This window comes from Clinocottus analis, unplaced genomic scaffold, assembly GCF_023055335.1.
Source record: "Clinocottus analis isolate CAN_PGR_092001 unplaced genomic scaffold, fCliAna1.0.p SCAF_22, whole genome shotgun sequence".
NCBI lineage: Eukaryota > Metazoa > Chordata > Actinopteri > Perciformes > Cottidae > Clinocottus > Clinocottus analis.
The window spans coordinates 2287658-2312500 of NW_027175954.1; the positions used below are offsets into that span (position 1 = coordinate 2287658).

General features: G+C 44.2%; 2 protein-coding genes and 1 non-coding gene across 5 annotated transcripts; 2 read left to right on the plus strand and 1 right to left on the minus strand.

The window, feature by feature from the left end:
* The first annotated feature begins 1427 nt into the window (after nucleotides 1-1427).
* cacng3a (calcium channel, voltage-dependent, gamma subunit 3a) lies at nucleotides 1428-6438 on the plus strand. Its single transcript, XM_068589386.1, has 4 exons — nucleotides 1428-1653; nucleotides 4943-5026; nucleotides 5135-5275; nucleotides 5386-6438. The coding sequence occupies exons 1-4, from the start codon at nucleotides 1443-1445 to the stop codon at nucleotides 5949-5951; spliced, it is 1002 nt and encodes a 333-aa protein (XP_068445487.1). The 5' UTR covers nucleotides 1428-1442; the 3' UTR covers nucleotides 5952-6438.
* A 1330-nt stretch (nucleotides 6439-7768) lies between these two features.
* On the minus strand, nucleotides 7769-7850 carry trnal-aag (transfer RNA leucine (anticodon AAG)). The gene has a single exon. It is a non-coding gene; the product is annotated as a tRNA-Leu (tRNA).
* A 666-nt stretch (nucleotides 7851-8516) lies between these two features.
* Nucleotides 8517-23761, plus strand: LOC137792801 (E3 ubiquitin-protein ligase RBBP6-like). 3 transcript variants are annotated; one of them, XM_068588519.1, is made up of 20 exons: nucleotides 8517-9638; nucleotides 10252-10351; nucleotides 10791-10830; nucleotides 13425-13466; nucleotides 13598-13686; nucleotides 13820-13916; nucleotides 14027-14166; nucleotides 14343-14515; nucleotides 14999-15102; nucleotides 15217-15605; nucleotides 15695-15743; nucleotides 16169-16226; nucleotides 16313-16436; nucleotides 16530-16853; nucleotides 17022-17117; nucleotides 17249-18833; nucleotides 19053-20215; nucleotides 20334-20404; nucleotides 20526-20613; nucleotides 21621-23761. In XM_068588519.1, exons 1-20 carry the CDS (start codon nucleotides 9473-9475, stop codon nucleotides 22609-22611), a joined length of 5889 nt encoding a protein of 1962 aa, XP_068444620.1. In that variant the 5' UTR covers nucleotides 8517-9472; the 3' UTR covers nucleotides 22612-23761. The 3 variants fall into 3 exon arrangements, with proteins under 3 accessions (XP_068444620.1, XP_068444621.1, XP_068444622.1); XM_068588520.1 differs by having other exon boundaries at nucleotides 20529-20613; XM_068588521.1 differs by lacking the exons at nucleotides 8517-9638; nucleotides 10252-10351; nucleotides 10791-10830 and adding an exon at nucleotides 10916-11717.
* The last annotated feature ends 1082 nt before the right edge of the window (nucleotides 23762-24843 follow it).

The following is a 24843-nucleotide window of genomic DNA, read 5'->3' on the forward strand; positions in this document are numbered from 1 at the left end:
GTTATGGTTTTTTTTTTGTGTGTGTGTGTGTCGGTTTGTGTGTGTGTGTGTGTCGGTGAGCTGCATTCCAATATTTTTCCTCTTCAACCATCTTTTCTGTTGATGCTGATTGCTTTGGCTTCTTCACAGATGCTCACTTTAAATTCAAAGCCTTTAATATTCATATGGTCATTAACTCTTTTATTCACATGGAGGATCGTGGATGACTCTCTTCAGGCAGCTTCTCTCCCATTTACTGGTGCGTGTGCAGCAGGTGGTGATGTTAATATAAAGACCATGTAATGAGTAAACCGCTGGGATATCAATCAAAAGCTCCTCAGAATATAATGTCGTGGCTGTACCTGATTTAAAGTTTTCAAAATGTTGTAAAAGTGTGTCCAACGTCTTATAAAACTCATTTACATGTACCAAGGAAGGCAGCCTCATTGATCAGCTAACACACATTATCGTGACTTATTAGATGTTATATATAGCTATTATCTCAGCAATATTATTATTATCCATTGTCTGGCAAAGACAGTATTTAGATGTTATTATTTCACATAATTATTGTGGCTAATCTTCAACCAAAGATGATGCAGTAAAAGGAAAGACGTCACTCTTTGAAATAAAGACACTTGACTTATTAAGTGTGTTAGCTCATTGTGGACATTGGAAATAGTTTCAATTGGTTGTCGATCATTTTCAATATTTAGGGATTATACATTGGATTAGTGCATATAATGTACTATACGTTATGAGGCTTTCTTCATTAAACTATCATTACTATAGAAAGCATGATTTAACCAACCGGTGTAACTATAGCTCATGTCTTATAAACGAAGAAAGTAAAGTTTTCTGTACTTCTGAAAACTCACATTTGTTCACTGTCCATGGTGCTGAACTTCAGACTACAGGTTGCTCCATAATGCTCAGCGACGGGAAAACACACACACACACACACACACACACACACACAGGAGGGCGGGATCATCCCGCAGTTAGCGACACACAGTCGAGCTCCAACAAACTAGATGGTGTCCAGAGAAGCGCTGCTGCTGCTTCTTGTCCCAACAACTTTTTTTATTCATTTTTTAATCGAGGATTTGTTTTTATTTTTTTCCCCCACTTTTCGTCCCTGGGCTTGTGTTTCATCTCTAATTCTTCACCTCTACTTGTGACAAAACTTCCCACCTCAGTGGACGTGTAGTCTCGTGCATGTGAGAGGGGGGGGGATCCTGCACAGTTGTCCAACTACACGGGCGGGCCTCCAGCAGAGGTTGCAGAAGATGTGCACACAATGTGAGTTTCCTTCAGCCGAAGGGATCCACGCAAAAAGAAGACACCGGGGGAAAGTTTTTCACAGTTTCTAAACGCCGCCGGTCTCCGTCCGCTGGAGGACCCCTCGCTGTGGAGGAGGAGGAAGAGGAGGAGGAGGTGGAAAAGGAGGAGGCGAGGCCGACATGAGGCTGTGTAACCGCGGCGTGATGATGCTGCTGACCACGGCGGGGGCTTTCTGCGCCTTCAGCCTCATGACCATCGCGGTGGGCACGGACTACTGGCTGTACTCCCGCGGGATGTGCCGCTCCAAGAACCTGAACGACAACGAGACCGTCCGCAAGAACGAGGAGGTGCTGACCCACTCCGGACTGTGGAGGACCTGCTGCACGGAGGGTAAGACACACACACACACACACACACACACACACACACACACACACACACACACACACACACACACACACACACACACACACACTCCTTCACAAGTTTTGCGCAGGGGCAAACTCACAGCAAAACTTTTGGATACAGCAGTATTATTGTCGTATATTAATATATCATCACATATGAATGTGTCAAGTAGTGTGTAGGGAACTACTTGATATGAAGTAACAGATACACTGTAGGTCCATGGTGCAAAGTCACTTAGAGAAAATGTACATCAAGTCTCTATATTGGGTTATACGCTTTATAGGTATAGTAGCCTACATTATACATGAGTATATACAGCAGATACATCTTAATTTCAATCATTCACCGTATTCATATCTACACAACTCTGTCTGAGATCTTGCAGAATTAAAATAATAACATTACTCAACATCATTTAGCAGTGGAGGAAGTGTTCAACCAATATCACAATGTAAACTTATTTACGAGGGAAAGTTTTCAAGTACTTATTGTAATATTGTTAAAATGTACTTAAAGTATAAAGAGTAAAAGCAGAATAGCATTATTTAAATATTATGATTATTATTTGACGTGCGACAATATAAATCATTTGATTGTTGTTTTATGTTGTTTTACATTACATCAAAATGAGCTCATCATATATAATGTCATATGTAAAATCTTGACCTCTGAAGTAACTACGAAACTAACATAATTTGAGTAACCACTGACTTTTATGTATTTATCTATTTCATTACTTACAAATGATCTACACAAGGGATAAAACCAAGTCAATAAGAAACTTGAATTGACGTCCAACCAAATGATAAAACCACTGATGCTGAGTTGGAGTTTGTTCCACAATCTTTGAGCTTTTATCAACCAGCCTTTTGAGCCTAAAACAGTCAGTTAAAAATACATTTGAGTCTTAGTCTTTATTTTTATCTCTCTGCCTGATGAAAACCTCCAACTCTTTTGTTCGGCGCTGACAGTCTTCAGAGAAAATGTGCTCTCCTCCAACACATCACATGTTCTCAAGTGGATTCATGGTTGGATTTAGATTGCTGTACACCTTGAGGAGGGAAGGAGAGTTCAAGTCTTGGATGTGTGATGGATGGAAATGACATTTTGAATTATTCATTATCCTATATCCTCCGGTTGCACTTGATTTGCTAATTTCCTGAATGAAATGGAAATACTCATCTCTCTCTCTCTCTCTCGGCCCCTGCATGCTGCCCCACCGTCCCCAAACCCCAAAATGGTTTAATGGGAAGGTAACAAAGCATGCAGAGGACATCAATGCTTTTACAGTCCTGTGTGTGTGTGTGTGTGTGTGTGTCCTTCAGTTTGTGCCACCGCGAGCCAGAAGCAGGCAGACAGAGAGACGGGAAGCTGAAGGCTCTTTGTGTATTATAACTAATTATAGGACGAGGCTGCAGAGTGTATTTTTTCTTTTTTTTTTTTTTTACAGGATGACACACTACAACAATAAATAGTGACATGACAGGCATAACAAAGACATTGAAACAAATAACAAACGCACAAGGACAGCAGCCCCGATGCGTGGCTGTGTGCACTTGTGAAACCCAGCGCCATAAACTTTAAACTACTAATGGGAGCTCTCGGAGATATTTCCATGTCGAGCAACAACAAAATTGTCCTCTAAAGCATCTGTTTGAATAAAGACTAATGGCACTAAGCCGGCAGATAAACACGCCGCATCATAAAAGTGCTCAGAGAATATCTATTCTTCCTGAGAGTGAAGGGTGAAATGTGAAAAACAACATGTTACCTCATCTCTCCCTTTGTCTCCTGACAATAATTTGAATAAATTGCTGATCACCGACGGCCCGAGTTGTAGCCCTCTGAATGAGTTTTCTTTCGGTAACCATGGCGACCGAGTCCCATCGTCAATACTGGTCAATCGGAGCAGCATGCAGGGACATAATTATCAATACCTCCCCCACGTGAACAAATGCTGAAAGGCACTGCTGGGCCAGAGGTTACTGGGATGAGGGAGGATGAGTGCAGCTGACTTTTTTTTTTGGCTCTTCAGAGGAGTTAAAGTACAGAAGTCATACTTAGAAATAAGGTTTCCAAAAGGTGTGAAAAGGGTGATGTCCTGCACAGAAACAGTCGCTTTTGAAATAGCTTTATTTAAAGAAAGGGTTTTTTTTTCTAGAGTTCTTTACTGCTGTGTTCCCACTACAAGGCTTTGGCTGCTCATAGTGTTGGCAAAAGGTTGCCCTTAAAAAACCCTTTTCATCCAAATAACCCTTTGTTGGAAGAAAGAGTTGTTCAAGGTTTGTTTGAAGCAAACACAATGAATGTGATTGTGAGCCAGGCATGTAAAGGTTGTGCTGCCCCACATCAGTCCCAGGTTCTTTAAACATTTCTTGAGGAACCCCAGGTGTGTTTTGGATGAAAACCCAGGGGACACAAAATGGTTTTTGGTACATTACAACATTGTTTTTAATCTTTAACATTTTTTTTTTTAGCATCAATAGAAGGTCAGAGGTTCTGGATAGACCCTCTGTTGAGGGTTGTGGGTTTGTATATTAGATGAAGGGTTCTCTTTAGAACTTGGGTAGTTCTGGCTGGATTCGTTCCTCCATTTATGTAGAGATAGAACCATCTGCACTGGGTTCCTGGAGCAAGGTTCAACCAGGAATCAAAAAGGAGTCATGGCAGTCTGGAAAGCCATAAAGGGGTCGGGCCTGACCCCCTGACCTCTTATTCTCCCTCCAGGTCCCTCAGGTCAGCTGACTTGGGGCTCCTTGTTGTCTTTTGACATAATTACCTGGAAGTGCTCCAAGGCCAATGAGTAAATAAGTGCACCATCAACACTAATAATGTGAGGTCCCTCCAGTCTCTTGGAAAGTGAAACGTGAACGTCGGTCAGTTCAAATGCCTCCGACTGTTTTATTGAACACGTTCAGTGTCCGATCTATCGTGTGAGTTCTCATATAAAATCATCCTCTGATCATTAGTTTAATATGTGCGGAGTTGTTGATTTTGATTAAATCAGGTTTTTTCAGACACAAAGGCATGTTAACTCTTAATTGGACTCCCCAGTGAACAGAAATTGAGATGAGATAAATGTCAAAATTAGCTTATGCATGTATAAAAGCAGAAGAAATATCAATACAGTGGTCAGCATCACATTCAGCATTATGCAAGTCATTGTTAGAGGGTTAAAAAACATTTGTATGTATGTTATGTTATAGCGTGATACAGAGTTATCAAATTATGTTCTGCAATGTATTTATTTGTCTTTTGTCTTTTTCTGCAGGGACTTTTCGGGGCGTTTGCAAAGACATTGATCACTTTGCTGAAGATGCCGACTATGAGCAGGATGCTGCGGAGTACTTACTACGTGGGTAACCAATGTGCACGTGTAACCGCGAGATCCAACATCCAACAGCTGTCGTGGAAGTCTCCAGTTTTTCAAATGCTGCATGTACCCCCATTCTCCTCTCCCCAGGCGCCGTACGAGCCTCCAGCCTCTTCCCCATCCTCAGTGTGGGACTGTTATTCCTCGGAGGCGTATGTGTGGCTGCCAGCGAGTTCTACAAGTCACGTTACAACGTCATCTTAAGCGCGGGTATACTCTTTGTCTCTGCAGGTCAGAAACACACCCGCACGCACACACACACACACACAAGTCTAATGTGCATGCATGCATTGACAGTATGGACCATACATGTGACCCTCTTTATCTCTAAACTCTTCCAGGTCTCAGTAACATTATTGGCATCATTGTGTACATATCAGCCAACTCAGGCGACCCCAGCCAGAGCGACAACAAGAAGAGCTACTCCTACGGCTGGTCTTTTTATTTCGGCGCTCTGTCCTTCGTGCTGGCTGAGATGGTGGGCGTCCTTGCAGTGCACGTGTTCATAGAAAAACACAGACAGCTGCGCACTAAAGGCCGGCCGTCCCTCAATAAACCGCCCATCTCTCGCAGCTCGTCTTACTACCGCAACCGCTACTACCACAACCGCTCGCGGCAATACAGCTGCAGGAGCAACCACAGTGCAGCGGACTCGGTCTCGCACACCTTTCGAGCATCCTTGGCGCGAGACCGAGAGCCGTCCATCTCAGCTGAATCCAAAGCCATGGCGGGTTTGCCACCGCCGGGGACAGTGGGCTCGGAGTTCATGCTCTACACCTTGACCTCGGCCCTCAAGGACGATAAGATTGACATGGCTGTGGGTGATTTAGCTCCGGCAGCAGCTCACAACAACACAGAGATGCTGTCGGGAAACTGCGCTGCCAACAGGAGGACCACGCCTGTCTGAGGAGAGGGGAAGTGGAGGATGTAAAACAGAAGAGGACCTGCTGTGAGAGGAGAACATTACGTGGTAAAAGTGAAGAAAAAGGAAGGGAAGACTTTGGAGACCGGAAAAGGCCTGCACGGACTGATCTGTCAGAAAATAAATGACAAAAAGAAAGAATCACAACCACAGTTTCCCAGCGCCAAGTTTGACGTCTCCAGAAGGATTGTTTTGTCTGACCAACAGTCCAAAACCTTAAAATATTGTTGAAAAAAATGCATATTTGTATGCTCTTTGTACGTCAGCTTGCTATGCTATTACAGTAACTATATCTACAGTATATCCGTGTGTGCGAATGAGTGTGTGTACAATTATAGCAATGTGTGTTTGAGAAGGACAGTCATGCAGAGAGAGACAGGAAGGAGGAGAGGTTCACGTAGACAATGAACATAGAAACATCGAAAAAAAAAGACCACACACACGCACACACACACACACACACACACAAATACCTGGGAATGACATAACTAACGATGTCCATTTCCTGTCCTCGTTTTTGTGGACCTAAACTCTAAATCGAAACCCCATTAAATGCATTAGATCCCTCTCAATCGGTCTCTCGCTGTGTCTGTTTGATGTGTGTGTTGCATAATGAGAACACAAAGTGTAACAAAGGGAACCTAATTGACTTTGCCACCGAGTCTCTGTTTACAAATAAAGTTCATGAGTTAACTCAAAATGTGCTCGGCGGGAGAACTACGTGTGGTTTGAGGACGAGTGTTGTTGTTTTTGTGTGCACATCGCGGGAGGAGAATCTGTGAAAGAGAATATTCAAATGTCTTCTCTTTGCATAAGTGGGCACAGAAAGAAATGTCCATGCAAAGTACAAATATAAAAACAAGCAATCAAAGTAAAATTGACCCCTCTCCCCCCAACTCCCTGTGGTGAAAAGCAGGAAGACTTTGTGTGTGAACGTGCATGAGTAAGCGTTGTTAGAGATGATGATAGGACAGCATGACAGCAGCAGGCAGACTGATGCGTTACTATGGCAGCAGCAGCATCACGCAGGCGGCCATTCAAGACGGTTTTGATGAGTACGCTCACATCACGTACCGACCACACAAGAAAATCAACACCATCACCAATGCACCGTGTCACCTGTTGCGACACACCACCTCACATGAGGTCATATTCATTCATTATTTCACAGTGTAAAAAATTGTATTTATCTTTTATGTATGACTCAACGTCCTGGTGTTGCTTTTTATTATTACTTCATAAATACAACTGGCAGCGGTGGGATTTTACCCATAACCCCGAAGAGACTGGAGCCTTAATCCAGCACCTATGACTGCTCGGCCTATGTCTGAAAACCGATAGCAAGGCAAGTCTTCCAGTCTGTTTAAATATGGAGAGAGAAAAACAGATTAGTCACTGTTATGTTTAGTCGATAACGTCTTTTTTTCCATTTGGTGCTTGGCAGAACGGTGTCTGCAGGGACAGAAAATGGGGTTTATAAACCCCAGTAAGACTGGAACGAAACAGTGAACTGAGAGAAGCTGAAGTTGCAGAATTTAGGAGATAATTACATGTGGGTTTGTCCATATACACGGCTAACATGGCACATTTCTTATTTAAATGTATGAAGAAAAGTAAAGAAAATGTTTGATTAGTGCAGCAAATTATTGCTTGTTAATTAATACATGTGACATCATTCACTAACCATACAAGCAAATTATGAGGGTTGTGGAAATGCTTCGACTTTGAGTAGGGACTTCTGAATGTTTGTTCGGTGTTTATTTCTTCTGTATATGGTATTAATATGTACAACGACAAAATCATGGCAGCGGTGGGATTCGAACCCACGCCTCCGAGGAGACTGGAGCCTTAATCCAGCGCCTTAGACCGCTCGGCCACGCTACCTATACTGACGTCAACTCACGTCTACAATTGGTGTGCATGGATGTAGTAATAAATATGTATATATCGTTCTGGAGGAATAATATAAATCCATGTATACTGCTCCAAGACAACGCAATTAAACAGCCAAAGACTATCAGGAAAACAAGACTGTTGCCATCCACTTTGGAACCTGTTTGCCTCTAACGCTAAAATAAAAGGCAAGCATAGGTTCGCTTGTACAACGACACGCTATTAGGTGGCAATAATACAAAATGCATCCATTTGTCTATGAAATAAATACCTAAGGCCATGTCATAAATTACATAGGCAATACATATATTTAGATATATGAGTCAGTATAGTTAAATAAATAGATTTGTTTTATCTAAATCTATCTATAATAAAGAATAATGCAATTGTACTTTGATTTATTTCGGGGCCGTTTGCTTTTTAATTCCAAATTTGTTTATTTCAGGGACTTTTATACAACTACATATTTATGTATATATATATTTGTTTTTTATTTTTTATTTTAATCTTTTATATTCAAACTAATGGGTCATGGTTTGCTCACAGATACGGACTACCGACCAAAGCCATTTGGACCGAAGTGCGCTTCCATTTTGAAGCAGACCGAAGGGAAACCTCTCGTCTTCACGCATTAGTCTTCGGAAGAAGAATCACGGACGCTTCCGGTTCCGTTCTGCGCCATTTTGATGAAACGGCGAGGAAAGAAGCAGTTTGGATCATCGAAATGGATTTTATGGATTTAAATTGAAGATTAACGCGGATACTCTACTTTCGACTTCACGTGATGGAAAAAGGCAGTTTAACGAAGAGGAACCACTGCGTCCCGACGACCTAACTGCAGCGTTGGTGACGTCATTCGACAGCGAAATTTAGGCAACACTGTTAGCTTAGCGCCGTTAAACCGTTAACGTTAGCCGTTAGCTTTTGGTAGTTTCATGTTGTGTTGAGTAACGTTAGCTAATCTCGAGGTGTAGCATGCTCGCCTTGCTGTTAGCTAACTAGCTAATTTTCCATTTAAACAGTATATTTCGGTTTCCTTCGAGGTCTCTCGGCGGTAAACGTAACATTTGTGGACTCGCTGCGGAAGATTTCACGTCGTTTTGTGGACCTTTCGTGGAGCTTGGGTCGGGTTTTTTGTCTTGGCGAATAAACAACTGAACCAAACAAGAAAAACATCCAAGGACTGATGCTCTGGAAACCCCTGGCCCGCTGTTAGCTACCGGCTTTCCACTGAAAAGACTGTTCATTGCGGACTTGGCCTCACTCTAGATTTACTTTGTTTCGGATGGACTCTCTTGGACGCACCCTGTTATGTTTAATCGGACTCTAAAGAACTGACGAGGCACACGACGCCGCTCAATGGCGCTCTGGCCTCACGTCTCGGTCATTTTTTGTTGGCAATAACAAGGACTCTTCGCCATTCTGTGAGCTGAACCCTTTTCCCTACACCCATCTCTTGTCCACAGTGTTTCAGCGAATATAACGAAAGTTTACACATTAAAGTCACCAGATTTAGCTGTGTTCAGTGTTGACGCTGTTTCATTTTATCATACCAGGCCTGTGTTTTTTTTTCTTCTTGTGCTTGATTGACTTAAGTGCTTAGACCTGTTAAAATGTCGTGTGTTCACTATAAATTCTCTTCCAAACTGGACTACAACACTGTCACTTTCGATGGGCTCCATATCACCCTGAACGAGCTTAAAAAGCAGATTATGGGCCGAGAGCGCCTCAAGGCCACAGACTGCGACCTGCAGATCACCAATGCGCAGACTCGAGAAGGTATGTGATCAGCTGTCACGATTTAATGTGTCATATTTATCCAACAGTGGATAGATAGCAGGTGGTCATTTCTTCTGTCTAAACATAAGGACAGAAGTAAAATGTCATGCCATATGTTTATGCTATTTATTGTGATGCGCCACTTAAGGCCTGAAAGGACTATTGTCTTTGTTTATGATCAGTCCACTCCTTTTCTTGATTAATGACGAGGTCAATCGAATATGTAAATAAGCCCCAAACTCCTCAATAATTGGGATTACAATTAAAGAACAATTATATCACCTAATGATACATATTTCCATTAAAATTATTTAAAGATAAATAACATTTTACAAATGGATCCCCCTTTTTTATAGCTCAAAACCACCATTTATGTTCTATACCACTTATTTTCAAAGGTCAAGCTACTAATATTGTAATATTGTTTGTATCATCTACCCAATGTACCAAGTAATTCATGACTTTGTTTTGGGCTCCTATGTAATATAAACGTTACGTCTAATGTGGTTTATTAAGACACTTTGTGTACATAAATGCTTGACTTGGTATTTTTTGACATATTCTAGTGAACAATGTTTTATTTCCGAAATATAATTTGTGTCATTTTTTGTAGAATACACCGATGATGAAATCCACATCCCGAAACACTCGTCTGTGATCGTCCGCCGTACTCCACTTGGAGGAGTAAAACCTGCTGGCAGGACGTTCATTGTGTAAGTATACCAAAAATACAAAATTGTTACTAGAATCACAGTTAAACAGTGCCGTTGCTAATATTTAAAAATGAAATATAAGCCTACACTACATTTCCTGTATCGCAGGTCTTCCTATAAACAGTTGGGCTGCATTCACACCGGGCAACTGTACCTCATCTTGCGTCTCTTTCGCCTTTACAGCTGTGTTGTACAGCCCTGAATCACTGCAGAGAAACCAAATTACAAAATGTAATTCTTTAACTTCAGCACTTTTTTTCAGCATTCCCTGCTGTAGCCAACATGCGCTAACCCCATTTACATGAAAGGGACGACTGGCGTTTACGTTGCACTGCCTGACCTGGTGTGAATGCAGCCATCTTGGCTCTGGACTCGGTTTTAAGTCTGCTCTTGAGTTTTGTCAACAACTGATGTGGGTTTTTTTCCTTCATTTCTGCAGAGATCGTTCTGACACAGCTGTGGTGGGATCTTCTAGACCCGTATGTAAAACAAACCAAAAATCAACACACTCTCCTCCTCTCACCTCTCTCCCTCTCCCCCTCTTTCTGGCTTTAGTCACCTTTTCTTGAGAACATTATGTCAGCAATGATTGAGTTGTGTGTATCCTATGTTCACTGTGTGTTGGCTACATTTGTGTTGAGATCTCAACCTCTATGTGTTATTTGATGTCTTGTTGGGAGGGTTTCCTGCAGTCACCACAGTTAACAGTTTGTTGTTTCTCTCTGAAAACACTGGGTTTCTGTTTTGAAATAAGCAGATTAAAGTTTAAAATTGCTGAATGAGCTGAGGTTAAAATGAGAAACAACAGACTAGCCACCTTTTTTGTTTTTTAATGTTCTGAACTTGTTGAACTGTTGCCACTTTATAATGGATTGAGAAATTACGTAAACTGTTACTGATTGTATTTCATATTGAAATGGTATTGTTGCCTGTCCCAGGCCAGGAAAAATGTATTTTAAAGGGGTTTGTAAAAGAAAAAATATGGTATTTTTGTACTGGTAATCCATTGTCATTTTATTTTCTGTGAAAATATTCTCTGTGGTTTAAGAACCCAATGAAGTAAAGTGTGGCTGAGATGGATTGTAATTAACTTTGATTACAATTACAATACTAAAGTTGTGTGAGTGGGAGAGACTCACCAGTGTTTTTATTTTGAAATCTCACCCTGCTAATCTTTAATATACTTAAACTTGTTCAGTAATATTTGCCAATGTCTTTTTTTTGTCCTGTGCAATTGCAACATGAAGCTGTTCTATTCTGCATTGAGTATGGTCTGCACATAACCTTTGAACCCCGAAGGCTCTAAGATTTCATTCTGCTGAGTTCAAAGCTTTGAATTAATTCAGCCTGTCTTACAAAGAAGCAGGTACTAGTCTAAAGTGTATTTTTCACATCTGTGGTTTGGGGCATCCGTAAGAACCTAGTTTTGATACGCGAGATGCTGTCCCTTGGACACTGACTTCTATTGCTGTGACATGATCACAAAGTACTTTGACAGTAAAGTAAATACCTTGTCAATCTCTGGAGGCCTTCCATGGCTGCTGCAGTGAGAAGTATTCTGGTGTAGTGTGTCCTGTAAGCTGTAAGCTGCAGAACCTGTCAATAAAGTTGTTCAGTGGTTCAGTGTCAGAACCACTTGCACCAGATCCCTGTGTGTTCCCTCCACAGCATTCTGCAATACCCAGTCTTTCCTCTGAGCCCCGCATATCATGATGGACAACCCACCCTGCCCACTTGTTTATTCACCCAAAGAAAATGTCCCTCAGAAATAGGCAGTGCGGCCATTTTGTTTGTCGTTGTAAAGGATGACCTTTTCTGTCCGTGCGTGAGACTTTATTCTCATGGCTCATTGACTCCTGACCTGCATTAGAAACATCACTCCGCTTGCTTTCGCCCTTCACGCACGAGGTGTAGGAGCTGTTTTTTAGGGAACACTTTGAAGGAACACTTGACCACTCGTGGTAGTTCCTTCATCAGGCACTTTATTTCAAGAAACATTTCTACATTTGGGTCTAATCAGCTCTAAACATTTGACACTTTACAGTGTTTGCATTTCGTATTGAAACAGCTTGGCACAACTCCCTGCAAGCTCATTAGTTTCCAGAAAGCAGGCTTAAATTGGATTTGATGAAAGCGCGTAACATCTATGACAACCTCTTTTGACAAGTTGGTGCAAAAAACCTAAACCACTGTGGCCTGGTGAAGGAGAAACTGCATGCTCAAATTAAACGTCAAGTATTTCTTTGAGAAAATCACCCTCTGCCCACCGTAGCGGAAGCTTTAGAGTTTCTACTGACGGATGTGCTAGTAGTGTACTTCTTGAATTTGCTGACTGTGCCCAAATAGTGAAGGCGGTTCAAATTGTTTAAGCAGATGCTCGTGTACATTACCATAGCAATAACTTAAGGACTCAGAGTATATGCAGGTCTAGACTTGTAAATATGTCAGAGTACAAGTTTACCGTACTTGTTAAATTTGATTTGAGCTTATTTTTTTTGCAGTTAAGCTGTGTTGAAGTTGTCAAAGGTTTCCATACAGTGACAATCGTACATGTTTTTCATTTAGATTTTTCAGGATATGTTGGCGCCTGTAAGTCTTTATGAAACTAAATGCAAAAAAGTTTCATTTTTATATGAGCTGTAATAGTTTTATTTCACCTGGCCAGTGAATTTACATTATTTTAGCTTTTCTTTTCAAAAGTCTTCTCATCTGGTAACCATCCTATGATTGGAAAAGCTATATTTTCTCCAATTAATTTAGATCTCCATATAAATGGCTCTGACTAGATACAACCTTAGGTAAGGCTTTCACAACATTGTTTTTTGTCATGACTCAAAGCTGTCTGTAGAGGGATGAGCATTGTGCACAAGCCAAATAAACCATGTCTGGATTTTCACATACCTGCATCATTTCGTGCTCTCGGTCCTCAACGAAGACTTTAATCTTGACTTAGATGGAGACTAAGGGACTGGACACGGATGTGGTGGGGACTATCTGGGCTCTTATCTTCCACTGTGTGTCTATTAGTCATTATGTTAAAACCTTTAATATCTGTACTCTGATTCTCCTACAGACTGACTCTTCTCCATCTATGTCACTTGCCCAACTCGCCAAGGTACAGTTTCTGTCCACGCTGGCTGTACTTCAGAAAATATTGCTGAAGTTGAATAGATGTTTCCTTTGATCTTGTGTGGCTGACGCCCTCCTTTTCATGTTTTTTTTTTCTCCCTCCATTTTGTGTTTTAGACTGCTAACCTGGTTGACGCTAATGCATCAGAGGAGGACAAGATTAAAGCCATGATATCTCAGTCCAATCATGAATATGACCCAATACAGTTAGTACAAACAGTTTTCTTTTACTTGATTAAAGTCAGACTTTTGGTCTGTGCTTCTTGAAGCAGTGTACTAAACAACAGCCTTCTCTTGCCGCATATAATTCTAAGAAATGTATTGAACTTGTCTCTATAGTTACTCCAAGAAGGCAGTTGGACCTCCTCCTGCTCACTATACCTGCTTTCGTTGTGGAAAGGCTGGTCACTACATTAGGCAATGCCCCTTACTGATGGTAATTATCATGTCATTTTTCCTCATAGTCTGTGATTATTCTGTGATTATCTTTTACTATGTTGCAGTGATTTTAGATGATTTATTTAATTTAAATGTTTTCCTTTTTAGATCCAGGATAAAAGTGTGGATTCAAAGCCAGTGAGGATAAGCAAGGGCATTCCTCAGAGCTTCATGGTGAAGGCAGAGCCTGGCACCAAGGGAGCCATGTTAACCAGCACTGGAGAATATGCGATACCTGCTATAGATGCGTACGTTTCGTCCAAGGACATCCACGAATACTAAATGTTAAATATTCTCCTGTGGCACATTAAGTTTTGCGATATTTGTCTTTGTCATAACACATATTTTTTTGTCCACAATGACCCCTTTTTGTTGCTAGTAACAGTTCTCAAAACTAAAAACCAAAACAAATCTCTTAATATAGGGAGGCCTATGCACAAGGAAAGAAGGAGCGCCCTCCGTTTGTGCCACATGACCAGTCATCGTCTGAGGACGAGACGGACCCGATCCCCGATGAACTCTTGTGTCCGATTTGCAATGATCTGATGACGGATGCCGTTGTTATACCCTGCTGTGGAAACAGTTACTGCGATGAGTGTGAGTTCTTGTGATCAAAATATTAATTTGGACGGGACTAAAAGTAAGAATTCAAAACAAGGCTTTGCCAAGCAAAAATGTTAAATATTTTAGTGATATTTTGGCCCCGTCACGTGTTTTTAAAGTGTTAATTTTGCTTAGACGTTTAGGGAAAAAATCCACTGGGTACTTAGCAAAAATGCCCATTTAATCAACAGTGGCCCCAGTAGAGTAGTGCTGCACCAGGGCCATGCTTCTCCTTGAGTAGTCGTTGAAACTATTTCTTTATGGTCCACAGTGTCATGAAATGATTTCACACTCAAATTCAGGGAAGTTGAAATTCCCTCTTAGAAAATAATGCCCTCAAATATATGGTTACTAGGCCAGTTGAGGTTATTTTCATAAACAATTTACATTATCATAAGTCTAAAGCCCTTGATTGAGTTTTTTGTTTGTCTGTTTAACAATTTAGCTTTTGTCTAATTAAGGACGGTTTGTTTTCAGGTATAAGGACTGCCTTGTTGGACTCAGAGGAGCACACCTGCTTCACATGCAAACAGTCCGACGTTTCACCTGATAACCTCATCGCCAACAAGTTTCTTCGACAGGTAACCCCCTTCAAATGTGAAACATGATGTGTTGCATGTTTTGGTACTTAAACTCAACGCAAAATTAGGGCGGCAGTGTCTTTTTTTTTTAAAAACAAGTTTCTCTTCATGCAGGCTGTGAACAACTTTAAAAATGAGACGGGATACACCAAACATGTTCGCAAGCAGGTACAAAACTCAGCCCCGCCACCACCGCGCCCTCAGCTGGTCAGGCCACTGCACTCAAGACAGCAGGACCCACTGCTGGCCAATATCACGCACCCTCCTTCTACAAGCGCACCCTCCACTGCCCCTCAAGTACCGGTCCCGCCCACTGATCCCGTTCCTGCACCCGCTCCCGTTCCCGCTCCTACTCCTGCACCTACTCCGGCTGCTACTTCGGCTCCTACCCCTCCTCATGCTGCTGCCGTTGAAGAACGAGAAGATTCACCAGCCCCTGCGCCTGTTGTGGACCACCATTCTCCTATGCACTCCGCCAGCCATGGGGAATCACCCCCACCGGAGTAAGCTTAGTCTTAAGATGCAGTCTCAAGAAGTGACGTTTGAAATGAAAAGCCATTTTTACTCATAAGTGTCTCGTTTTATGTTTTAGTGAGACCAATCCAGAACCTACTGTGACACCGGACTCTTCAGGAACCTCAGTAAGTGGATCACAGATGAAGCCGCCTTGAACATCTGAATCAAGGCGTTTTCACATTACCTAGTTTAATTCATATCGTGGCAGAGTACAATTACCTCCCTTCCACGCTGCTTTCACATTAGTGATGTCGTTCCGTACCTCTACATTTAAGTAGACTAATATCTTCTTGACAAGCATGTATTGGTATATTGATAATCCACTTTTGGATCAGAATTGGGAGCATGAAGGCTATTTTACCAAAAGGCAAACCTCATTTCCCCATGGCTGTAACATTTGTTGAAAAGAGGTTTAATTGGTTTGTGCCAAGTTGAACTGGGAACCTGCCTGCTTTAGTCTAGTCTCAGCACATTCTTGTGCTTCCTTAAACACAATAAACTGTAATTTCTCTTGGAGGTAACTATATTCTCACTGTGATTTCTCTCACAGAACTACCATTTATCTCTTTTGGGCCACCCACCACCTTTACGGCCGCCTCATCCACCAGGTAAGAGGGTCAATTTAAATAATTTAAGGAGACTAAGTGAGCTCGATGGAACGACATTCTGCAACTATCAAACTCTGTTCTATTAGGCCACCAGTCACGACCACACCACGCTCACAGAGGTGCTGGAGGAGGAGGAGGAGGAGGAGGAGGAGGAGGCGGTGGCAGCAGCAGCGGCGGCGGCGGCGGCAGCAGCAGCAGACCCTGGGAGAGGTAAGACCTGTCCGTGGGGCTATCTGATCAATTAAAAGCTTGTGTCATTGTGTGTCAGTCTCACAATGGTTTATGTCCCTCCCTTTGTACCAGGTTTTTCAGAGGAAGAGGAGACCATCCTTCCAGTCACCTCCAGACACCTCCACCTCCTGCACACGTCCCTCAGGTGTACCCGGCTCCGTCCATGTACCCGCCCCCACCCCAGTCCTATCCCCCTCCGTACACCTCTGGCCCAGGCCTTCTCCCTCCCGTCATCGGTTACCAACCCCAGCCTCTTTATGGTCCCGGACCACCAGGGCTCAACCCACCCTGGGTTGCCCCTGGGTCCCAGCCCCCTCTTATCTCTTTGCCCCCCCTCGGTCAGCCCAACCTCTCTAAGGAAGATTTCTACAGACAGCGGCACCACCAACAAGACACGTGAGTGGTTTCCTTTTGGTTCTTAAAACTGCTACAGCAGCTACCAATTTCTAACGTGACATGAATAACATTTCCATCACTCGTGATAATTCAGTGATATAAGACTATAGAGGTTTCACACCGGAGCAGCTTTTAGTAGTTTCAGTGTTTTTGTCTTCTTATCCACAGAGTTACATCCAAACTGGATGAATTTACTAAAGATTTCCACAAAGAGCTTATGAAGTACAGAAATGCACCAAAGAGACGAAGACCATCATATTCAAGGTAACCTCATTAAGACACATCAAAATGGATTTTAGTTTTTACTATATAATGACATATACATAATCCATAAAGCCATTTGTTACAATTTTCCTAATCCAATCTTTCCTTTTGGTCTTCTAAACCTTCTCTAGATCCCGTTCGTACAGTCGCTCTCCATTCAGCCGCTCTCCTTACTCTCGCTCGAGATCAAGATCCAGGTCTTACTCTTATTCTCCCAGTCGATCCCGTTCACGCTCCCATGGACGGTCTTACCCCCGCTCACCTTATTCTAGACGCAATGGGCGCAGTTATGGAAGATCGCGGTCAAGGTCCCGTTCCCGTTCAAGGTCTTATGGGTACCGTCGTTCTGGCTCGCCACGTTCTCCTCCCCCTTACCGACCAGGAGGCTGGGAGGGAGCAGAAGGAGCAGCGGGACCGTATAGGTCACGGTCTCGCTCCCCCGGGCCCGGTGGCTTCCGGCCCCGCAGCCCTGGTCAACGAAAGCCGCCTCCTCGGGAGCTCCCACCGTATGAACTGAAGGGTCCTAGTCCTGGAGGCAATGAGCGCTGGGAAAGAGAACGGTATCGGCAGTGGGAGAAGGAGTATGCAGACTGGTACAACCAGTTCTACAAAGACTACGACAACCAGCACCCCTCAATGCATCACAGAGGTCGTGGTAGCAGAGACAGGGAGAGGGACAGAATGTCCCCATTATCTAGAAATTACTCCCCCCAAGGGAGAGGAAGAAGAGGACGAGAAGAGAGGGGTGCTCCCTCTAACCATCCTCCATCCTCTTCCTCATCAGGGAATAAGTCCAGCGCTAAACTCCTGAAGACAAAGAAAGTAAAAAAGAGGAGGACTGGGGACGATTCGGAGGCATCGCATTCAGTAGACAGAGGTGATGCGACCCCTGTCAGAGACGAACCAATGGACGAAATCCCGTCACTGGTTAAGACGCCTCCCATGTCCTCCAAGACTTCAGTTGGATCTGCTTCCTCAAAAGCTCCAACTTCTAAAAGCTCTTCTGCACCCGTTAAACCCTCAACCAAGTCAACATCGAAGACTCCGTCTGATAGGACTAAGAAGGACAAGGGCCAAAAGGTAAAAGCTAAAGTTAAGACGGAGAGCGTGAAGGTAAAGAGTGACAAAGGGAAGAAAAAGCCGGGAGACTCTGTGGCGACCAAAAAAGACTCCTCATCCTCCTCCTCCTCTGGCACAAAGCCGTTAAAGACCGTTAAAACCAAATCAGAAGATGCATCCAACTCTATCCCTAAAAAAGAAAAGGGTAAAAGCTCTGCAGTGAGACCAGCCCTGCTTAAGACCCCTCCACTGTCCTGCCAGAGCCTTCCTCTACACCACCCCTCTCTTCACGACGGCCCTCGCCAAGGCCACGACATCCGGGGGAGAAGAGATCTTCCACAGAGCGGTGGTCTCCTTCCCACCCCCCATTCACACGGACTCCCACTCCTCCACAGACCTCCCTCCCCCGACAGTCGGAGGAGGATGGGAGAAGAGGGCCGCTCTTTACTCGGACCCCCTCCCGGAAAGCTGAGAAGAATAGATGGGCTCGGCATCGGAAGTGATGTCCTTTCCCACTCTCACATGTCTCATCAGCTCCCGCTCCACAGACTCCCACCCCCCTCTGACAGGCCGGGTCTTCTTCCCCTACCAGGGAGCCGTGATATGGGCCGGGGAGAAGCGGATCGAGGATCCATCAGACCCCTAATGGACCTCCAGGTGGGTTTGTTGCTTCTGTAGCCCCCAAACAATGGGATATAAGGATTTGTGGTTTTACAAAGGCTTCTTTTCAACCTAATATAATTGTGTTGGTAATTTCTAAAATCATAATCACTAGTCAATAACCAGAACAGTTAGTTTATTTTGTTGTATTATAAGTTCTGTGTCATCTGATTGAACCCATTGTAACATTTTATTTGTGCTTTTGTCCATATTCAGGTGAAGCCACTGACCCAGAGGAGGATCAAGTTGAACAGAGACCTGGGGAGGAAAGGCAGCACCGAGAACGTAGCCACAGACAGGGTACCGTCTGGTTCTGAGAAGACGACCTCCACCTCAGACCGATCAGCGGCTGCTAACCTCTCTGAAGGAGACCGGCCCAGCAGTGCAGCAGAAAGCGCTGTTAGAAAGGAGCGCTCGGCATCTTCGGAGAGGGGAGTCGGCAGAGAGAGACCAGGAAGCGCTGGAGACAGACTGCAGGGTTCAGACAGAGATCAGAGTAGAAGCTCAGGACCGGACAGAGAGCGGGACAGAGCTTCAGGATCCGACAGGGGCACGGCGTCGTCCGACAGGGGCACGGCGTCGTCCGACAGGGGCACGGCGTCGTCCGACAGGGGCACGGCGTCGTCCGACAGGGGCACGGCGTCGTCCGACAGGGGCACGGCGTCGTCCGACAGGGGCACGGCGTCGTCCGACAGGGGAACGGCGTCGTCCGACAGGGGCACGGCGTCGTCCGACAGGGGCACGGCGTCGTCCGACAGGGGAACGGCGTCGTCCGACAGGGGAACGTCCGACAGGGGCACGGCGTCGTCCGACAGGGGAACGTCCGACAGGGGAACGGCGTCGTCCGACAGGGGAACGTCCGACAGGGGAACGGCGTCGTCCGACAGGGGAACGTCCGACAGGGGAACGGCGTCGTCCGACAGGGGAACGTCCGACAGGGGAACGGCCGACAGGGGAATGGCGTCGTCCGACAGGGGAACGGCCGACAGGGGAACGGCGTCGTCCGACAGGGGAACGTCCGACAGGGGAACGGCGTCGTCCGACAGGGGCACGTCCGACAGGGGCACGGCGTCGTCGTCCGAGAGGGGAACGTCGTCGTCCGAGAGAGGAACGTCGTCGTCCGACAGGGACAGGGAAAGGGACAGGATCTCCAGCTCACAGAAAATAGCAGTTACAGTGGAGAGAGACCTCGACGAAGAGAGGTCGGTGAGGACGGAGCGAAAGTCCTCCAGTGCGGGCGGGAGGTCTGTCTCTCTGGATAAAATGACCATCGCAGAGAAGACATCCGTCTCCAGGAGCTCGACCGACCCTCAGGAGAAGCCAAGCATATCATCCAAGGAGAGAGGCGAAGGGTCAGAACGATCTGCTAAATCCAACAGGTGGAGTACATTTATTACTCGGCCCTTTGTTAAACCACCATCCATGTCATGATAGATATAGTGGTTCTGTAAACACAGTTGTTAATACGTGTAATTATATCTTATTCTTATTTCCCAGGAGTGTGTCCAAGGACAGAACAGAGAGGAGTGCTCCCTCAGGAGAGAAACCAGCTGCTTCTCACAGAGAAGGTAATTTAAATGTCTTTGTGTGTGCGCGCGTGTCTGAAGAGATAATAACTTAGATTCTTGCCTCGTGCCATTTAATTAAGCATTGATTAAGCCAGTTCCCTGCCCGTTCCTTCTCTTCCAGCAGTGAAAGATGGCGAGGAGCCCGTTGCGAAGAGCAAACTTAGGATCAGCCGGAAGGCCTTGACCAGCCACACTGTGAGCTCCACCAGGTGAGTCCGTTGTCTTTTACTTCCCTCATGACAATAATAGAATCCACGTTGATGTACAGTAGCTTTGAGTTACTTACCAATTCATACTTGAATTGGCATTGCCTCTAATTGGTCATTAGAAATGGTTAGCGGGTAACTAATTGATATATTAAGACCAACTCGTGATGTATAAGAGGCAGTTACTTTTTAGTTGGGTGTTCCCTTGACTTAATAAGCTTCAGCGGCACATTTCAAACAATTAGTTTGTTAATTGAAAGGAAATTGATCAACAACGATAAAAGGACAAACGTTTTTCTGTTGAATAGCTTTAGAGAAAAGCAATTTAAGCGAGTGCAAACAAGCAAATTAAAGACATCTTATGGGATGTTTGTCATTTTTCATTTGACATTTTATAGTCCAATCCATTAATCAAATAAATAAATTGCCAATTTTTTTTATAATGGAAAAAAAAATCATTACTTGTAGTCCTAGAAAGTGTTTTTGTATACCCAGCCAGTGTGTTTAGATAATTGATTTTACATAAGCAAATTATGTTCCTTGATTACCCAAAAGGGAAACTTAACCAATTTTACACCAATTGTGTAACGCCTTTTGTTGCTCCAGAGGGAGCTGCTCAAAGTCATTACCTAATACATTACCCATTAAGTGTTGTCCCTCGAGTCCCGTCAGTTGGGGATCACGTCTTGAAGTCTGAAAATGGAAAACGTCTGGGCTGAGCATGACGTGAGCATACCAGGCCCCTGTAGCTCGAGGTCACTTTAGCTTGCTACTAGCATGAAACACCCCAAATTCAAGATGAACTGTCAGCAGTTGCTTTGTCAATAAAGTAGGCGGCAGGTTTTTACAAGGAAGAAGAATGTGTGGAGTAAAAAAGGTGATCTTTCTGGTTCTGTCGCATCATCGGTGATACTTTTCTCTCCATCCTGAGTCTGTCAGCGTTGCGGGAGTGAAGCGCTTAATCGTTACATTACTCTTTTAAACATGTCTGTTTTTTCCTTCCGCACTAGGTCATCTCAAGACACAAAGCGTGACTCGGACAAAGATCAGAAGAGCGTGTCCTCCAAACCGGCAGAGCAGCTCCCATCGAGCCCCGTGAACAGCCGCGGCCGCAGCGCGAGCATCAGCCCAGAATCCACAGCGGCCATTGAGGTGCCGCTCATTCAGCCTCCTCCTCGCTCCAAGTGGGAAAGAGAGGATGATGATGAAGGCCAAGAAAACGGACTTAGTGCACCCAAAGAGCCCTCACCGGTGCCGCTAAGGGTCCGAAGCAGAGAAGCGCCGACTGAAGCCGCTAAACCTGTTAGGGGTGAAGCCCGGGACGCTCCAAGGGAGGAGAGGCGAGGACCGGCGAGGGAAGAGAGGAAAGGGAGAGCACCGAGGGAAGAGGGCAAAGGCAGCAGGGCAGCGCCGACCAATTCCGACAAACCAACCAGAATCAAACTTGTTAGGGAGGAGGGGAGAGGAGGAGGAGGAGGAGGAGGTCGAGACGAAGGGAGAGCTGCAGCAAGAGAGGAGGGGAGAGGCGGAGGAAGAGATGAGGGGCGAGGAGCGACGGGGAAGGAAGAGAGAGCCGCCGAAGGCAGAGGAGGGCGAGAGGAGGGTCGTATCCTGGAGCCCAGGAGGCAGCGGTTGTGTTCTGACCTCGGCCGCGAGACAGACGAGGCGGCCTTTGTGCCCGACTACAGCGAAGGCGAAGGCTCTGAGACGGAGAGAGGAAGGAGCGGCAGCGCCAGCCTGTCCGGCAGCCAACCCTCCAGCCCCACCCAGAGCAACAACAGCGGCTCGGCGGCCACCGCCACCACCGCGGCGGACAAGAAGAAGAAGAAACACAAGAAACACAAAAAACACAAGAAGCACAAGAAGCACAGCGCCCAGGCCAAGGAAGGGGAACAAAAGGAGCACAAACACAAACACAAGAAGAAGAAACGCAAAAAGAGCAAAGACAAAGACGTGGAGGACGAGGAGGAGGAGAAGGCGGAGGAAGTGGCTCCACACTAACAGGAGGGGGCGGCTAAGTTTTGTTAATAAGGAAATAATGATGTATTCTAGAAATATGGGCCAACACTGGCATGCTGCTCCATGTGCCACTGTGAGGGAACGGATGAAACGAGTCCTTGACTGTACACGACGCGGGGCGGCTGTTTGGCTGTTATTTCCTTAATGTCACTCTGCAAGTCTCCAAACGTACTCGTGGTACTTTGTTGTGCCCGGATTGCAGCATTATGACCGCTGCTTACGGTTTCTTTAATGTTCAATGTGAGCCTTTTTCTTTGTGACTTTGGGTCAGAGAAAACTGTGAATTGGTGCCGCGCGGCACTATTGTGATCAACTTGGAGCCGAGCGGAAAGGACTTCACGATGATAACGGATCCACAGCAGTGAATCGAAATGATGGGAATAACAAACACTGTACTCAGGGATGTGATTGCTTCTTTGTAGAGGAGAAATTGCCGTTTCTCTGATTCATTTGTAAATAGAGATGAGCTGTTGCTTCACATAATAATAATTTGCCCTCAGTTTGTTTTGCTCACATCCCTGTGTGCTGCTTAAATGCAGAATAACCTTCATTGCAATGAGGGTCTTTGTAAACTCTTTTTTTTTAAGGACTGTACTTGTGGTTTTGCATGTTTTAGTACAAAGTACAAATCATTAATTCTTTCCATTACTGCAAATCTCATTTTTAGGCAGCCGTTGGTTTCCATCATGCCAGTAGCTGCTTTTTTGGGGGGGGGGGATTATAAGTTTTAAGGCAGAAAATTATTCTTGGCTAGTTTACAGAGTTGGTTTTCTTAATAAACTTCATTTGAATGAAGTCCTGTGGTTCTCTTAGGACATGGTTTGCATTATTGATCAATGGGCTAAAAACAGACACGATCACCAGTATAGTCCTTTTAAGTTGAAAACAAATCTGTATGTACCCATGCTACACTGGATTGTATAAATCTAGGATGTGTTGATTAATAATGTCTAATCAGTCGACATGTTTTTGTTCCGAAGGTGCAGTCGGTGTCCATCACGTTGTCGGAGTGACTGAATGTGTGCGTGTTGGTGTGAAAGTGAGATGTGAGTTGGACAAATTGGAGGACTAGTGTTCTTACGAATGAGATGTTCGGGGTTTTTTTTTTAATTAAAAAATGTTTTGACCTCCATAAAAATGCCTGAATTGTATTTCATCAATGATTGAACTCTGTGTTGTGTAATGACCGCACAAACGAAGGTCAATGTGTGTGGTGCTAAATTGACGACGCACGGACTATTTACCGCAACATTTATAGAGATTCACATTTAAACGTGGGACTGCTGCGATGACACAGGAAAACGCTCGTGTGAATGACATTTCTTATCAAATGCATTTAAATAAAGCAGATTTTAATGAGTGCGGTTTTAAAGGCCAATGCTAAAATGGAGCCAATCGGTTGGGGATCTGTCATAAAAACGCTACGCTACCACTTAGCTGACCTCGCCGCCCTTAATGCACTTCTGTTTGTTTTTAAGCATATTTCAAATTGATGCAATTGGTGAGTTTAGCCTCAGAACTGAGTGTTTCAGGTGTTAGTAGAACCTTCTATCCAAATAAGCATGCATAGAAGGTAGAAGCGATCCAACAAAAAAAGACTTATAAAGTTGTAAGTTATCTCAAGTTAACTTTTATGTTGCACTGCAGGATAATAGTAAAGTAAGTGTTGACACCTCCAGAAGCAATAATACCTTCTTTGCAACAATCCACCACGATGTCGTGGGATTATCCTCACTGAAATATAACAATTAGCAAGCAGGCTAATCATGCATCAATGAGTGGCCGTTTAAAATAAACAATAATACAACGTTTACAGTTACTGAGGCTCTGAAAGAAAGAAAAAGAAAAGAAAATATATACTTATATACTCGTGCTAAGAATTGAGACATGACTTCAGTCCGTTTGACTTTAATTGTGTGACCATCATGAATAATTATAAAACACAGGTGTACCGCTCTAATCTCAATGTGCTATCTATATATCGTGGGTTCATTTGGGCAAACATTTGGAAGGATGTTTACTTGAAAAGGTTGAGGATTTTTAATCAAACAAAAATACTGTAACTGATGACGTTAAAACAATGTTTAAATTACCTCGACCATAAATAAATATTTCAGTGGAGCTTACAAAAATGGATGCTGAAGCTGATACAACACAATATAAATATATTACTACACTTTTACTTTGTGTCATGGGGGCGTTCACAGTGAAGTA